Here is a 13,060-nt window from a genome sequence, read left to right as displayed (position 1 = left end):
GTTCTATGAAAGAGCCATTTAGTTTACGCATACTACTTGCTGTCTGTGTGTCGAGCGTTCCTGAGTATATCCGAGCGAAGTCTGAGTCCATTTTTTGTTGGCTCTCTCCATAAAAAGGTTCATTATGCATTAAGTGGAGCGCCTGGTTGTCATGTTTTGAATGGCAGAGGCTGAAGAAGGGGATTCTTGTCTGGAGCAAAAACGTCTCAGCAAAAAAATGAGGCGCTCGTGATGCGATCTGACAATTTGTGTTGGTTTGCGAGACTGATATTACTACTCAAAATGTGTTGAACTGTTTTGTGTGACTGAATCATTCTATCTCATATCTTTTTTTTTAATTCAGCATTTATATTTGATCTAAAAAGCTAATTTATCTATATTGTGAGCTAAATAATTCAATTTTCTCATCTTGTCCCAAACACGACTCTCACAACTCATTTCCTAAATCAAAGAAAAGGACATTTATTGAAAATTAAAAGACAAACTTGACAGCTCTTCAACAATATAAAAGTTGTCAGCTTCATATTAACCAGAAAAAACGAACCGCAGTCCCACAGTTGTGTTGCGCACATGCAAATATGGACAGTTTGACGAAAAAGCTCGTTTTGTCAATTTTTGGGGTACTCTTCTTTATAACGGGTTTTATTAAACTGACTTGAGAGGAAAAAAAATAAGTTCAATTTGCTTACTTACCCCCAAGTATTACAGCAATTTAGTTTGTACCTGTGTACATTATTTTGCAACTTCGCCTGTCAATAAAACCTACAAAACATAAAAAGGTATCCACTTTTGCCAAAATGACCCAAGAAACATCTAAACCTACATAGCTAGTATACATATTTGTTTAAAGCAAAGCAGTTCTATTGTCAGGTGGACCTTTTACATGAAAACACACACTACTGATTATCATAGATTAAGTGGTGCTAAAAGAATTTTTTTGTGAGGGGGTTGAAAAGAAAACAAAATCCATCCAAATGGCGACAATGACAAGTATTGATTGGTCCCGTTGGGGAGAAGCAGTCATCGGTGCATGCAGTTTTAACATCAAGAAGACACCAGGGTCAAAAAAAAATAAAAAATTTAAGCATACGAGAAAATGAGCCTCCCTCTGCTTCAAACCGCAAAAACACATATGGAACTGTATTATTATTATTTTTTTTTAATCATCTAAGGCACAAATATTTTTTTCTGACTTTTATTGAACAATGACGCCTCAGTATTCAACAATGAACCATGCATTCATCGAACACATGACATAAAAATCTTAAACCAACTTCATTTGCGCTATAATGAGAATTAATTGAGCAGAGGATAGATAAGGGAGAATTTTTTTTTGTTGTTTTTTACAAGTGCACCAACACGTGGACACGCTGACGGCCGTTTTAGGTTTTCAGGCCTTCGTCGGTATTCTTGCTATCTTTAATCTCCGTCTCGATGTTGTCATCGCCCATGTCGGGCTGCTCCGCGTTCTGGAACATGTCGTGGGCCCACTTGGGGCTGCTGCCTCCCTTGCGGTACATGAACCGCCCGCGGCGGGGGGCGAAGGATGCCCGGCCCCGCCCGCGGTTGTCCACCCAGGTTTTCTCGCCATCGCGGTCATCGTGCTAGCAAAGAGATGAAATTAAAACTTTAGAACATCAAGCTAGGAAAAAAACGTGTCTAAATTAGCTGATGATCATTTGGCAGTGTGATGTGAAATATGAAATTCAAGCCCCTTGCATTTTGTTGCATTGAATAACTGCACACATTCAAACCGTGAAGAAGCATCTTTCCTCACTCGTTAGATTTTATTTATGCATCTTATTTTATTGATTTTGATTTTCACAAGACAAACCTTTGACATCAGTTATTGTATTTCATGCCATATCATTTGGAAATGTGTTTACCATGATAAAAATCCTTAAAACTTGAAATACAACTTGAAACAACAACCACAAAATCAATGAGTGACAAAGTAAAATAAGACTACACTAACACCAATAAAAAAAAATAAATAAAAAAAAATACCAGATGTTCCTGCTGTGCGCGTGTTGGCCTCTTAGGGGCAGTGTGGTGCCGTGCATGCAAGGAGTACACACAATGAGATTAAGAAGCGTAAAAGAACAAAGTTGCGATTGATCCCTATTGTTATGGTTCGTTTCTCACATAAAATGATTAAATTTTTGTCATTTGTAATTAAGAATATCAATAACTATATTTTTAAAATGAAATTTGTCCTACATTTAAACATACAATGTGTGTAATACTCTTTGTATGTTAAATTTTACATTAAACTCAAAATGAGGTGTCAAGCAAAATAGCATTCTGGGTGCTTTTATAACATTGGTGGTAACTTTCAAACATACTGCGCCATTCAGCACATTGTTTTTGTTTTTTTTCCTTTTCAAATATTTGGGGGGGATGGTTGAAATCAAATTTTCTTGTGACAAGACGCCATTTAAAAAGGGTCCACATTCAGATGCAACATTGTGACTCACCAAGTAATACTTTCGGCTCTTGGGTGTGTACTCAGGATCCCATTCCTCCTCTGGGGGGCGCCCTTGAGGATTCATGTTGGCAGGGTTGCCATTGCTGTTGTTGTTGCCGGGGTAATTACCCCTGTTCCATCCTCGCCCTCTCATTCTGGGGAACTGAAAAGGGAAGACGCTCATGGGTTTGTGCCACTTTCACTCACGGTAGAAGTGAGCGGAGCCGCTATCAGAACAAAGCTAAAGCTAAGTAAGATAAAGTCATGATTATCATCCACATAATGTAGGAAGAGAGCAGAGAAGAGCAGTCGAACGTGTCTCCATTAGGACAGAAGATGAGAAGGTGAGATGTCGGTACCTCGGTGACGAGCGCACGCAATCACTTACGAATCCGCGGCCTCTGCCTCGTTCCATGTGCTGGCCCTCAAAATCCCGCGGTTGGCCGCCGTAGTCGCGCGGAGGGTAGCGCGTGTGAGAGAAGCCCTCCTCAAAATGCTCCGGCCCGTCTCCCATGTACTCCTTGCGGAGAGGCGGCTGCGCAGCCGGGAACGGGGACGGCGAGGACGAGGACGACGATGAGGACGGTGAGCGATCGCGCTTCTTCTTTCCTTTCCTGCCGACGCGAGCGTGGTGAGAACCAACGTGTGAAGCAAAAAAAAAAAAAAGAAAAAAAAAAAAGAAAAAAAAAAAAGAAAAAAAAAGGGGCATGGCGTGATTTTTGTCCCACTCACTTGGATTTCTTGTGGTGCTTCCCAGATTTCTCAGAGGACCTCTCTTGGGAGCCTCCGGGGCTCCGGCCTGCCTCGCGCCTGTAGTCCTTGCCGGCAAACCTTTTACGCCTTTCAATGTCCAGGCGAAGGTCCATCGTGTCCCCTTTGAACTTTTTGCTTGAATCCTGCAGCGAAAAGCGTTTCAATGTCAGTAAAGACGCAGCTGTGGGCACCAAGAGGTCGTTATGAAACATGAATCAAGCCCCAATTGCTGGTAATGTGACGATTTCACATAAATGCACTTCCAGTTGGCTCCCCCTAGTGGTCAAGACTCACAGTTCAGTATAAAACAAGGAGTACTGATGGAAACCAGCAGCATGCATGTATCACAAGCTGAATCATTTAGCATCACAGTAGTTTTTTGTAGCTTCATTTGTTGTCTTTTCACAGAAAGATACTTACAAGGTTAAGGCATTGATAAGCGTCCCATGAGAGGCTTGGACTCAGGATCATAACTCCCTTCCTTTTAGCCTTTGCTCGGGCTTGGTACATACCCAATCAATAACCATATCTCATAGGCGGCAGGCTTGCTTGGCACTTACAAAACACAATTGGGCTCTTTTGATTTAGAAAAATGCATCCTTTGAAAGAAAAGCACAAAGCTGAACACTGCCGTTTTTGGGGTCGTCTCAAATTGGGCTGTGGGAAACGGGTCACGTTTCTAAACGACAGGTCACCTTGAAACTTGCCTCGTCCATATCCTCAAACAGGTGAGAGTGCCTCTTAAAGGCACTGGGGGAAACATCAATTCTCCTGAAAGGGAACAGAGCAGCTCATTTAAAAAAAAAAAAAAAAAAAGTATGCACATCATTGTGTTAAATGTGTTCCGGTGTTGGTGCCAGATGTGATCGGGCTGCCAGATTGTGGTCGCCTACCTATCTGGGTTATTATAGTTTTGGAATTTTCATTTTAGTTGGTTTTTATTTTGTTTTAAGTTTTGTTTTTAAAATTTAGTTTTAATTAGTTTTCAGGCTGGTTCTGTTATTTTATTTTTTTAATGTGGATTAATTGTGCACAATATTTAATAAACACCATGGTAAAATGGAAAAAGTAACATTTCTTATCTTGTGTTGCATTTCGGCCGAGTTAAAAAAGTATGCGAGCCGAGCCACTGGAGCCAAAAGTCAAATTTGTCGCCTCGGAACGACGTTAATGTGCTCTTCTATCGCCTGCTGCTAGATGACATCACTTCTGCGTGACACACTTTCAAACGTCTTTATTCCGCTTAATATCAAAATAAATATACTTCAAATCACATTTAAAATCATCCTCAAAGGCTCAATTGATTACCAAAGACTAAAACGAAGGACATTTTTGCTATCATTATGTTTTGTAAACATAAAATGTTGTTTCAGTTTACGTGTAGTTAGGCGACCCCGCCACGATCTGGCAACCGACACGGGTTGGAAACTTCAAACAAACCTGTGGATTTCTGGGCTCTTCCTTGGCTTCATTTCTACCTCTGCAGCTTTTCTTTGGTACAGGGCGAAGCGCTCACTTAAAGTCATGTCTGTGGAGGTGAAGTGCTGGGCTGCAAAAGGAAACGAAACCAAACAGACGGAGACGGCGAAAGAGGTATTATTAACACACTTTCAGACAACACCGGTCGCTACTAATTAATTCAACGGCGTGCAAAGGGATGGCCAGCTCAAAAGTCCTGCGAGCTGGCGTGCGTGAGGCAGCACCGTACCTTTGATGTAATGCACAATGGACACTATGTGTTGAGCGAAGAGCTCAGCGGGGCTGCTGCGAAGCTGGGCGGACTGAATATTCTGGAAGATTGAACGGAACTCAGAATCTTTCTTGGGATTCACCAGATCTCTGGCCGTGAGGCGATTCTTAGATATGGAGGAGCTGAGTGAATGTGAAAGGACAACGAAGGCAAATGTTTATCAACATTAGATGACAAAAGTGATTGCAACCACTCATTTTTTTGTATTACATATTTTCATGAGACAACACAAGCTATGACATTGCTACAATGTTAAGTACAGCTAACATTAACAGTATTAAACCATTAAAGTCTACATCATTGGCAACAAAAGTGAGTAAACCCCCATGCGAAAATTGCAGGGTTTTTTCTCCTGTTTCATACTGTGCTCCCCTTTAAATGAGCACAGATCGGGCCTTGTTGTTGTTATTTTTTTTTAACTGGTTTAATACTTTTAATTACTTAAACAATTTGAATAATCGTGATTTCAATTATTGCCAAACTAATTGTGATTAATATTTTTTCCATAATCAAGGTGTATCGACCTTTGCAAAAGACCCAACAATACAAATAGTGGACCTGGCCGGGCATACCTTGGCATGTCCTCCAAAGAAGCAACTCTCTGTTCAAAGTCCTCCCTGGACGACGCCAGCCGCGTGGGAGAATCCTCGCGAGGGAAAGCCCCGGGGAAGAGCGGCTTGTCCTTGCCTTTGGACGTGGCAGCCGGGGACGGGCTCCTTTTGCTCTTCTCTTTCTCCTTCTCTTTCTTCTCCTTCTTCTTGGCCTTCTCCTCTTTCTTGCTGTGCTTGCGGCTCTGGTACAGCTCCTCCACCATTTTGTCCAAGGTCTCCGCATCCTCATCCTTGCGACTTTTCTCCTTGGCCAGCGGGTAGGAGGTGGAATAGGTGGGCTCGTCGCCCCACTTCCCGTACATATCTCGACTCGTCGGGTTGGATTTGCCCGCAGCGTCATCGTCGGGGTCCCTGTCCTTCAAGCCGTGAGACTTGAGGAACTCCTCCTCTTCTTCGTCAAAGAACGGCATGGTCTTGTCGTCCTTGGTGTCGCCGAACGGGACGGAGATGCTGAAGATGTCTCCGGACTTGATGCCCTTCTCTTGCTCCCGATCAGCGCCGCCCTTTTCGCTATTGTTACCATCCTCCTTTTCGGCGGCCTGCTTTTTGCTTTTGTTTTCAGCCAAGAACCTAACAGAAGACAAGCAGCCATTAAAAGAGAACTTTAAAAGAGGGAAAAATGCATCTAGAGCTGTCTGATTGGGTTAATTGTGCCAAAATGTCAAACCAAATCACCTGACACGGTTGACGCACCATTACAAAGAGGAGTGAATGTGTGTGATTTGTAAACAAGCAAAGAAAGGCAATGTAGCAAAAGTCTGAGCGTATGTGACATCGTATGTGGTGGGGAAAACAAAAGGCCTTCCCTGCTGCAAATAGTACAGACGATGAGACAGTATTTATACTCACGTAATGCGCTTCTTTCTAAGTACGTGGGATTTCAATAAAGTTCCTCTCAGTGCACATCAAAGGACAATTGTCATACTTAAAATCAGGAGTCCTATTCCATTTTAAACTGACGATTCGTCCAATGATCTTTGGAAAAAGGCTAAAATATTTGAAAGAAAAACGACATGTTGCACAAGTTGCTGTGAAAATAAAGAAAAGCAGGAATCCCATTGAGCTGGGAGCAAAGAGAAAACGGACATACTTTTTGAAGGCAGCAGAGATCACCATCTTTTCTCCGGATTTGGCATCCTCCTTGGAGAAGAAGCCAAAGCCGCCGTAGGAGGCCGTTTGTCCCGACTTGGGGGCACTGTCGGCGGCCGCAGGCTCGTCCTTCGGCGGCGCCTCGGCACCGCCTCGGCCCGCCTCGTAGTCCATCCATTTACCCCCCGACGCCTTATCGATGCCTTCTCCTTCCGGCTTCTCCGCCTGACTCTCCACTGGCTTCTCCTTTGTGATCTTGGAGCTGGGTTTGCCTTTGGTGCGGGGGCACGGGGTGGAGGAGCGCGACCTGGAGGAGCTGGAGGCCCTGGAGCGCGGGGACCGCTCCGACGACGAGCGGTCCGAGTGGCGGGAGCGCGAGCGGCTGGCCGAACGCTTGTTGGGCGTGTGGGAGCGCGAGCGCCCCCGCCGCGGGCTGTGGGAGCGGTTGTCCTGGTCGCGCTTGCGGTCGTACCAGCCACCGCCGCCGCCGCCGCCGCCGCCACCGCCTCCGCCGCCTTGCCAGTTGGACTTGTAGCCATAGCCGCCGCCCCTGTTCTGATAGTGACCGCGAGGGTAATAGCCTCGGTTTCTGCCGCGGAAGTGGAAGGGCCTTCGATAGCCGCGGTTGTAGCCGCGGTTGTAGCCCCGGTTGTTCTGATAGTCCCGGGAGGGATAATTTCGGTAGGACATGGGGGTGCGGGACCGAGAGCGGGAACGGGACCTAGAGCTGGATTAGAGCAAGAGAAGAGGGGAAACAATAGATCAGAATTCTTGTGTAGTAAAACAAGTCACAATGAGTGCAAAGCATCTCTGTGCGCATATCTGCCACAAATTTTCATGACCGTCAGCCATTCGTATTGCTGTGATGGTGCATCCTCTGATCAAAAGAATACTATTTACCTTGTTAGCACCAGAAACTAAATTTAATCATTTCAAATCATATTGGTGCCTTTCTGTTCATACTTATGGGAGTAAGTAAGGGGGAGTCATGTCAAAAAATGTCTTTACAATAATGTATATTATGTGCACCCAATTCGATTAATTTTGACAGCTCTAACCACAGTTGCTCAGGGCTTGGCCATGTGACCAAACTCAGAAAACAGTTGAGCTGTGATTGGTTGTTACCTGAGCACTAAACAATTGTGATGTCGATGTCATTTCAGTCAACAGCAAGTGGCAAAATAGCCGCCCCCTTAGACGGATACACGAGTGGCTATTGATCAGTCATTTTCAACAGCAAAATGACATCAATGGGGCCACTCTGTATCAGAAACAGTTGCATGTAGGTTTTTTTCTTCTTAAAAAAATCTCACATACACCACACAAGATATGTATGTATGTATGTATGTATTAGGGGTGTGAATTGCCTAGTACCTGACGATTCGATTCGTATCACGATTCACAGGTCACGATTCGATACCGATTAATCCCGATACGAATTTATAAGTCGATTGTTGCGATTTTTTTTCATTCAAATTTAGAAAATACTAATCAGTAAGCTTGTAGAGTGTAAGATTTATATGAAAATGTATTATTTATTTATCTGAAATTTCAGTCTTATAGAGGTTGTAATTTGTTTCATGTTTGAACAGCATTGAAATAAAATATTAAGGCTTAATGTTCCGTTCATATAACATTCTTCCATGCTCAAGGTGTGAAAACTAAAAAAAAAAAAAATTTAAAAATAAAAATAAAAAATCGATTTTGGCGATTATTGAATCGATTCGAGAATCGCGCGATGTAGTATCGCGATATATCGCCGAATCGATTTTTTTAACACCCCTAGTATGTATGTATGTATTATTCGCTTACGCAAGTGCTTGGAGTGTGCTTAATATTGATGGTTTGAATGTCAATTTGGTCATTCCAATACATGATTTAAGAAAAGACAAAACATTTTTTTTTTTAAAAAGTGATGTAAATACCTCCAAAATTGTTTGGTATTGAGCAAATGAATAGTACCAATGAATGAATAGGACTGGATTTACCTGTAACGGCGTTTTCTGGATCTTGAGCGAGAGCGGCTTCTAGATTGAGACCTAGATAAAGATCTAGACCTGGACTTGGACTTGGACTTGGAGTTGGAGCGGGAGGGAGAGTATGGCGCCATCTTAGCCCTTATTTCAGATTAAATAACCTTAAAAAAAGAACAGAAACAGATTCATGACTCAGTATTTTCCTAACACATGTGCAAAAGGGCAATCAAACACTCAAACTAGTGTGAAGGTTAAAATGTTGAGCAACAAAAGTGCTTCATAACAGCACATCAAGAAGTGACCCATTTTTTTAAAATCAGGCCTGGGACAAGTGTGACACTTGGTCAGCTGTCTTTAATTAAAGAAGGGAAAAAAAAATACTTTACGCAATATGTGGAGCTTGTAGCACACAAGTAATAATACTGGATAAAAAATTACACCTTATAATTTCATTTAGGGGTCATCAACAACCAGAAAATTTGAGACGGAAAAAAAAATGGTGAAATGGTGTTCTAGAGGTGCAAAAATTTCACCATAGAATAAAATGTATGCATTTATCAATTTTTTTTTGAAAATAGGCTTAATTTAAGTATAGGATCCCCCAAAGTCTAACACAAACAATCCATTTCTAGACACTTATGCACCTCTCATTTGGTCATATTTCAAAAAGTACAATGTAACTGGAAACAGTTTCAACATACAAATAATGCATATAAATAATTGTTTAATACTTTGTAAATATTTCATTGTTGAGGTGTAAATGTGAATCGATTAACTGACAATAAATTCGCACCAACTATTTTGCTAACCCTTCATCAATACAATTTGAAAATATTCTATCTAAACTAAAGTATTTACAGTAGACCTAAATTTTATGTATTGCATGTTTTGAAAGCAGGTCCATTACTAAAAACAAGATCTTCAAATAATAGTCGTTTTATTTTCCTTCCTTAGAACATGGTGAACATTGCTACTAACCTAATTGAACTAAATAACAACAACAACAACAACAAAACTAATTAGTTATTAAGAATTCTTGAGAATACTTTTGTTGATACTCTGTAAACAGTACGCAAGTATATGCAGTAAATAAACAAATTATAAGATATATAGCTCAATTTTATGAACGTATCTATCTGATCTATTTATGTAAACTCGGTGATCGGCCACAAAAATCCCAATTGTGTAAAGTAAAAATCCCGATTGTGTAAAGTCAACTAACAAATCAATGTTTACAGATTTTGTAGTAACGCTGTTTGTGTATCATTAAATCTACACGTTTTATCAGTACGTGTGGCACTGGTGATTGTTGAGCCATGAATTCCTTAATAGTAAACTATAGTATAGTATAGTATAGTATAGTATAGTATAGTATAGTATAATAATATTAATAATTCCTTCGTAAAACATTTGCAGTTTCTTGCAGATTTCCTTTGACATAGCTGTGCCAAACTACCCTTTGCACCCGATGTGGTGGCATATCTAAACACAACAAACGGTCGCTATGGGCTTCACACCGGTTGCCATGATCCTTAACACCATCTTTACATACAACAAAGACCACCGAAACCGCTTTAAAGGCTCCAAAGCTTGCTTTTAGAATGCATCGCTGCTTAGTAGATGAAATAGTTGAGTGGCCATTTTGGGCAGTGGGAAGAAGCCAGCCAACAAGTGCATTTATTATTTACACACACAAAAACAGACTGCTTTGTTTTTCATGCACGTTATGGCTGCCAGTTTCGACCCATATAATCCCTTCATATATCATGCCTGTTCTTGAATAAAATGATTAATGCCAGAGGAGGAAGTGGATGTTCTATCTAAATCCACAAAATCCCCCCCCCATGAGGCCCTTAAACAGCCGCGCTGCATCTTGAATTACTTGATATCCGTTTACCACCAAACAGGCTCCATTACAGGCCACGCTATTTTTTCATGCAAACAACACATCAAGTAACTCTTAATGAGAATCCGATCACATTACCAAAAAATAAATAAAAGTACAAAGGGACGTCACATCAATTGATAACTAATTTGTCATAATGGCACACGTGGTGCAAAATCGATACAAAAAGAACAAGTGGCGTTTCATACAAAATACGTATGGAAAAATATAACTATCTTCTACATCCATATTTCCACATGCTGACATACATTCCATGTTTAAATAAATTCAATCACTCCCGACTGCAACGTTACGTGCGTAAAGACTCACAAACGTCGGCAAAAAAAACGTTCAAAAACATTTGTACCTTAGTTAGCTTTTAATTGTTTCCCTGTTACAGATACATTTGATGTATAGAAATTGTGTCATTACCTGCGTCGCTTTTGAGAATGTTGATGCGTCCGTTCGTGCGTGATAAATCTTTTAGGCCGCGCTTCGTCCGAGCACGGCTTCCTGTATTTTTCCGTCCCGAATTTTTAGCAATGAAGCTAACTAGCTCGACGCTAGCAGCAGCTGCGCGACGAAGCACGTAAATAAAGCCACGACTCCACGACCTAAATACAAGATGGAACTGTCGAGTAAATCAAAGTTTGATACATATAAACATAAAAGCAAGTTTTCCTTTCCGAATGTAATTCGTGCGTGGCTTCGAGCGTTCTCAGCAGCTAACCGTCGTCAGAGAGATTAGTTCGTGGACGCTGTCGATCGAGGTCTCGCGAGATTTCTGTGACGAAGCAACGCGGGGTGACGAACGCCCAAATTATAAAATTATACTGTGTGTGTGTGTGTGTATATATATATATATATATATATATATATATATATATATATATATATATATATATATATATACGAATGAGTCCTGCATTTTTTATTGTATTATTTGTACTTAAAACAATTACTAAACTATTTTATGAACAAATTAATAATTTTAATTAATTAAACAATTAAGTGACGAATGATTATTTGACTTTGTATAATACATAACGTAATTAATCTATTTAAAATAAGTCTTAACTATATATGCAAAATTATTTATTTTACACTTTTTATGATTTACTATCATGACCATCCAATCAATGCCCATCCATACTATACTAATACACTGTTATATGCACCAACATAGCAAAATGCAGCCACCAGTACTGTTTAAATGTTTAAAATAATAATAAATCTGGCATTGCTGCTTTAATTCCTGTCTACCTAACAGTGAGACTATTTGCTTCGCAGTGACGGCTCCAGAAGGGACGTGTGGACTATTTTTACCAGCTTAGGCCACATATGCCTGTGGCGATTGAAATGGATGACTCGTGATCACTACTCGCCCTTCAACGACAAGTAACCTTCAGTCTCATTTTACTACTTTTTGTGTTAAAAAATGAGCACATGACACTGAGACTCATGTAAAATGAAAGCCAGCTCACACATGCCACCTTTAACTTAAGCCTGACATTCTACAGAGCTGATTATTATTATTATTATTCATATATATATATTAAATCAGGGACCGATGTTAATAAACATCTCAGTAAATATGTCAGAATTAGCCAAACGGCTATTTTACATCTGCAGTCCCTAGACAGATTAGTTTTATGATGTAATATTATGATTTTGTAATTCCTTACTCTCGTCAGTTAAATTTGTTGGAATAAAAACAAAAAGTTAAGTTTGTGACCAAACCCGGCCGCAGATGGTGAAAATCTAATAATTACATATAGACATAAAATAAAAAATAAAAAATAAATTGTCGAAGTTAAGCTTATCACCTCACCTCAACACAGGCACAAAGATGCAACAAGATATTGGCAAAGCACTACTTTTGTCCAAATGAAGCATCGCAATGTATTTCAACATAGTTCCTTGCACCAAGTTGCCACAAGATGGCGCCCAAAATAGTTAAAGGCTGGGGGGTTTGTGTACAATTTGCACAAAAATATTCCCAACTAGAGGGGAGTACCCGGCTGCGAGTGGCTGGCGGCCATTTTAGGTACATACCTTTGATGGTCGACGTGATTTCACCACTCTGCAATATTGAAGCTACGGTAGACCAAGTAAAGGGCCACCACGAATATAACAGTAGGTACAGCAGCACAATGTCACGAGAATGGATTGAAATGAGCTTAAATAAATACATATTTCAAATACCTTATCTGGCTTAATTAAAGCCATCTCTGTCTGGCAGCACAGTGAACCAGCGGCTCGGACATCTGCCTGCTTCACAGGTTTGAGGTTCCTCTCGCCTCACAACCAAATACTGTATAGAGCAGCAATTTATAATGACCTTGAATCCATTTGAGGTCAATGCTTCCATCTACTGGAATTTAACGGTACTGTCAAGAAATGACAGCCACTGAATTTTTTCATTAAAAGATAAAGATGATAGAGTTTGGAAAACAAGATCCTCACCTCCACATACCCTGTTTCTCAAATATATAATGCTAATTTTTTACTTTGCAAAAATGAAATAAA

General features: G+C 40.7%; 1 protein-coding gene across 3 annotated transcripts; it reads right to left on the bottom strand.

Annotated features, from left to right (window-relative positions):
• Positions 1–437: 437 nt before the first annotated feature.
• On the bottom strand, positions 438–11,329 carry thrap3b (thyroid hormone receptor associated protein 3b). Of its 3 annotated transcripts, none has more exons than XM_077506880.1 (12): positions 10,964–11,329; positions 8,659–8,807; positions 6,672–7,397; positions 5,543–6,151; positions 4,929–5,092; positions 4,661–4,769; positions 3,916–3,991; positions 3,200–3,363; positions 2,856–3,081; positions 2,478–2,630; positions 2,008–2,037; positions 438–1,604 (listed from the first exon to the last, which is right to left on the bottom strand). In XM_077506880.1, the coding sequence occupies exons 2-12, from the start codon at positions 8,778–8,780 to the stop codon at positions 1,383–1,385; spliced, it is 2,601 nt and encodes an 866-aa protein (XP_077363006.1). In that variant the 5' UTR covers positions 8,781–8,807; positions 10,964–11,329; the 3' UTR covers positions 438–1,382. The 3 variants fall into 3 exon arrangements, with proteins under 3 accessions (XP_077363006.1, XP_077363007.1, XP_077363008.1); XM_077506881.1 differs by having other exon boundaries at positions 3,928–3,991; XM_077506882.1 differs by lacking the exon at positions 2,008–2,037 and having other exon boundaries at positions 10,964–11,328.
• Between the last annotated feature and the right edge of the window lie 1,731 nt (positions 11,330–13,060).

The sequence above is a fragment of the Festucalex cinctus genome, chromosome 19, assembly GCF_051991245.1.
Source record: "Festucalex cinctus isolate MCC-2025b chromosome 19, RoL_Fcin_1.0, whole genome shotgun sequence".
Taxonomy (NCBI): Eukaryota; Metazoa; Chordata; class Actinopteri; order Syngnathiformes; family Syngnathidae; genus Festucalex; species Festucalex cinctus.
Note: the sequence above shows the minus strand (reverse complement) of the source record. Positions and strands in the feature narration are given on the sequence as shown.

Bases quoted from the DNA above. Each gene is read 5' to 3' on its own strand.
- thrap3b (XM_077506880.1), bottom strand. From the start codon at position 8,780: ATGGCGCCATACTCTCCCTCCCGCTCCAACTCCAAGTCCAAGTCCAAG. The intron at 7,398-8,658 runs GTAAATCCAGTC...GCTCTAATCCAG, and splicing joins TCCAGAAAACGCCGTTACAG to CTCTAGGTCCCGTTCCCGCT. The intron at 6,152-6,671 runs GTATGTCCGTTT...GTCTTCTGTTAG, and splicing joins ATCTCTGCTGCCTTCAAAAA to GTTCTTGGCTGAAAACAAAA.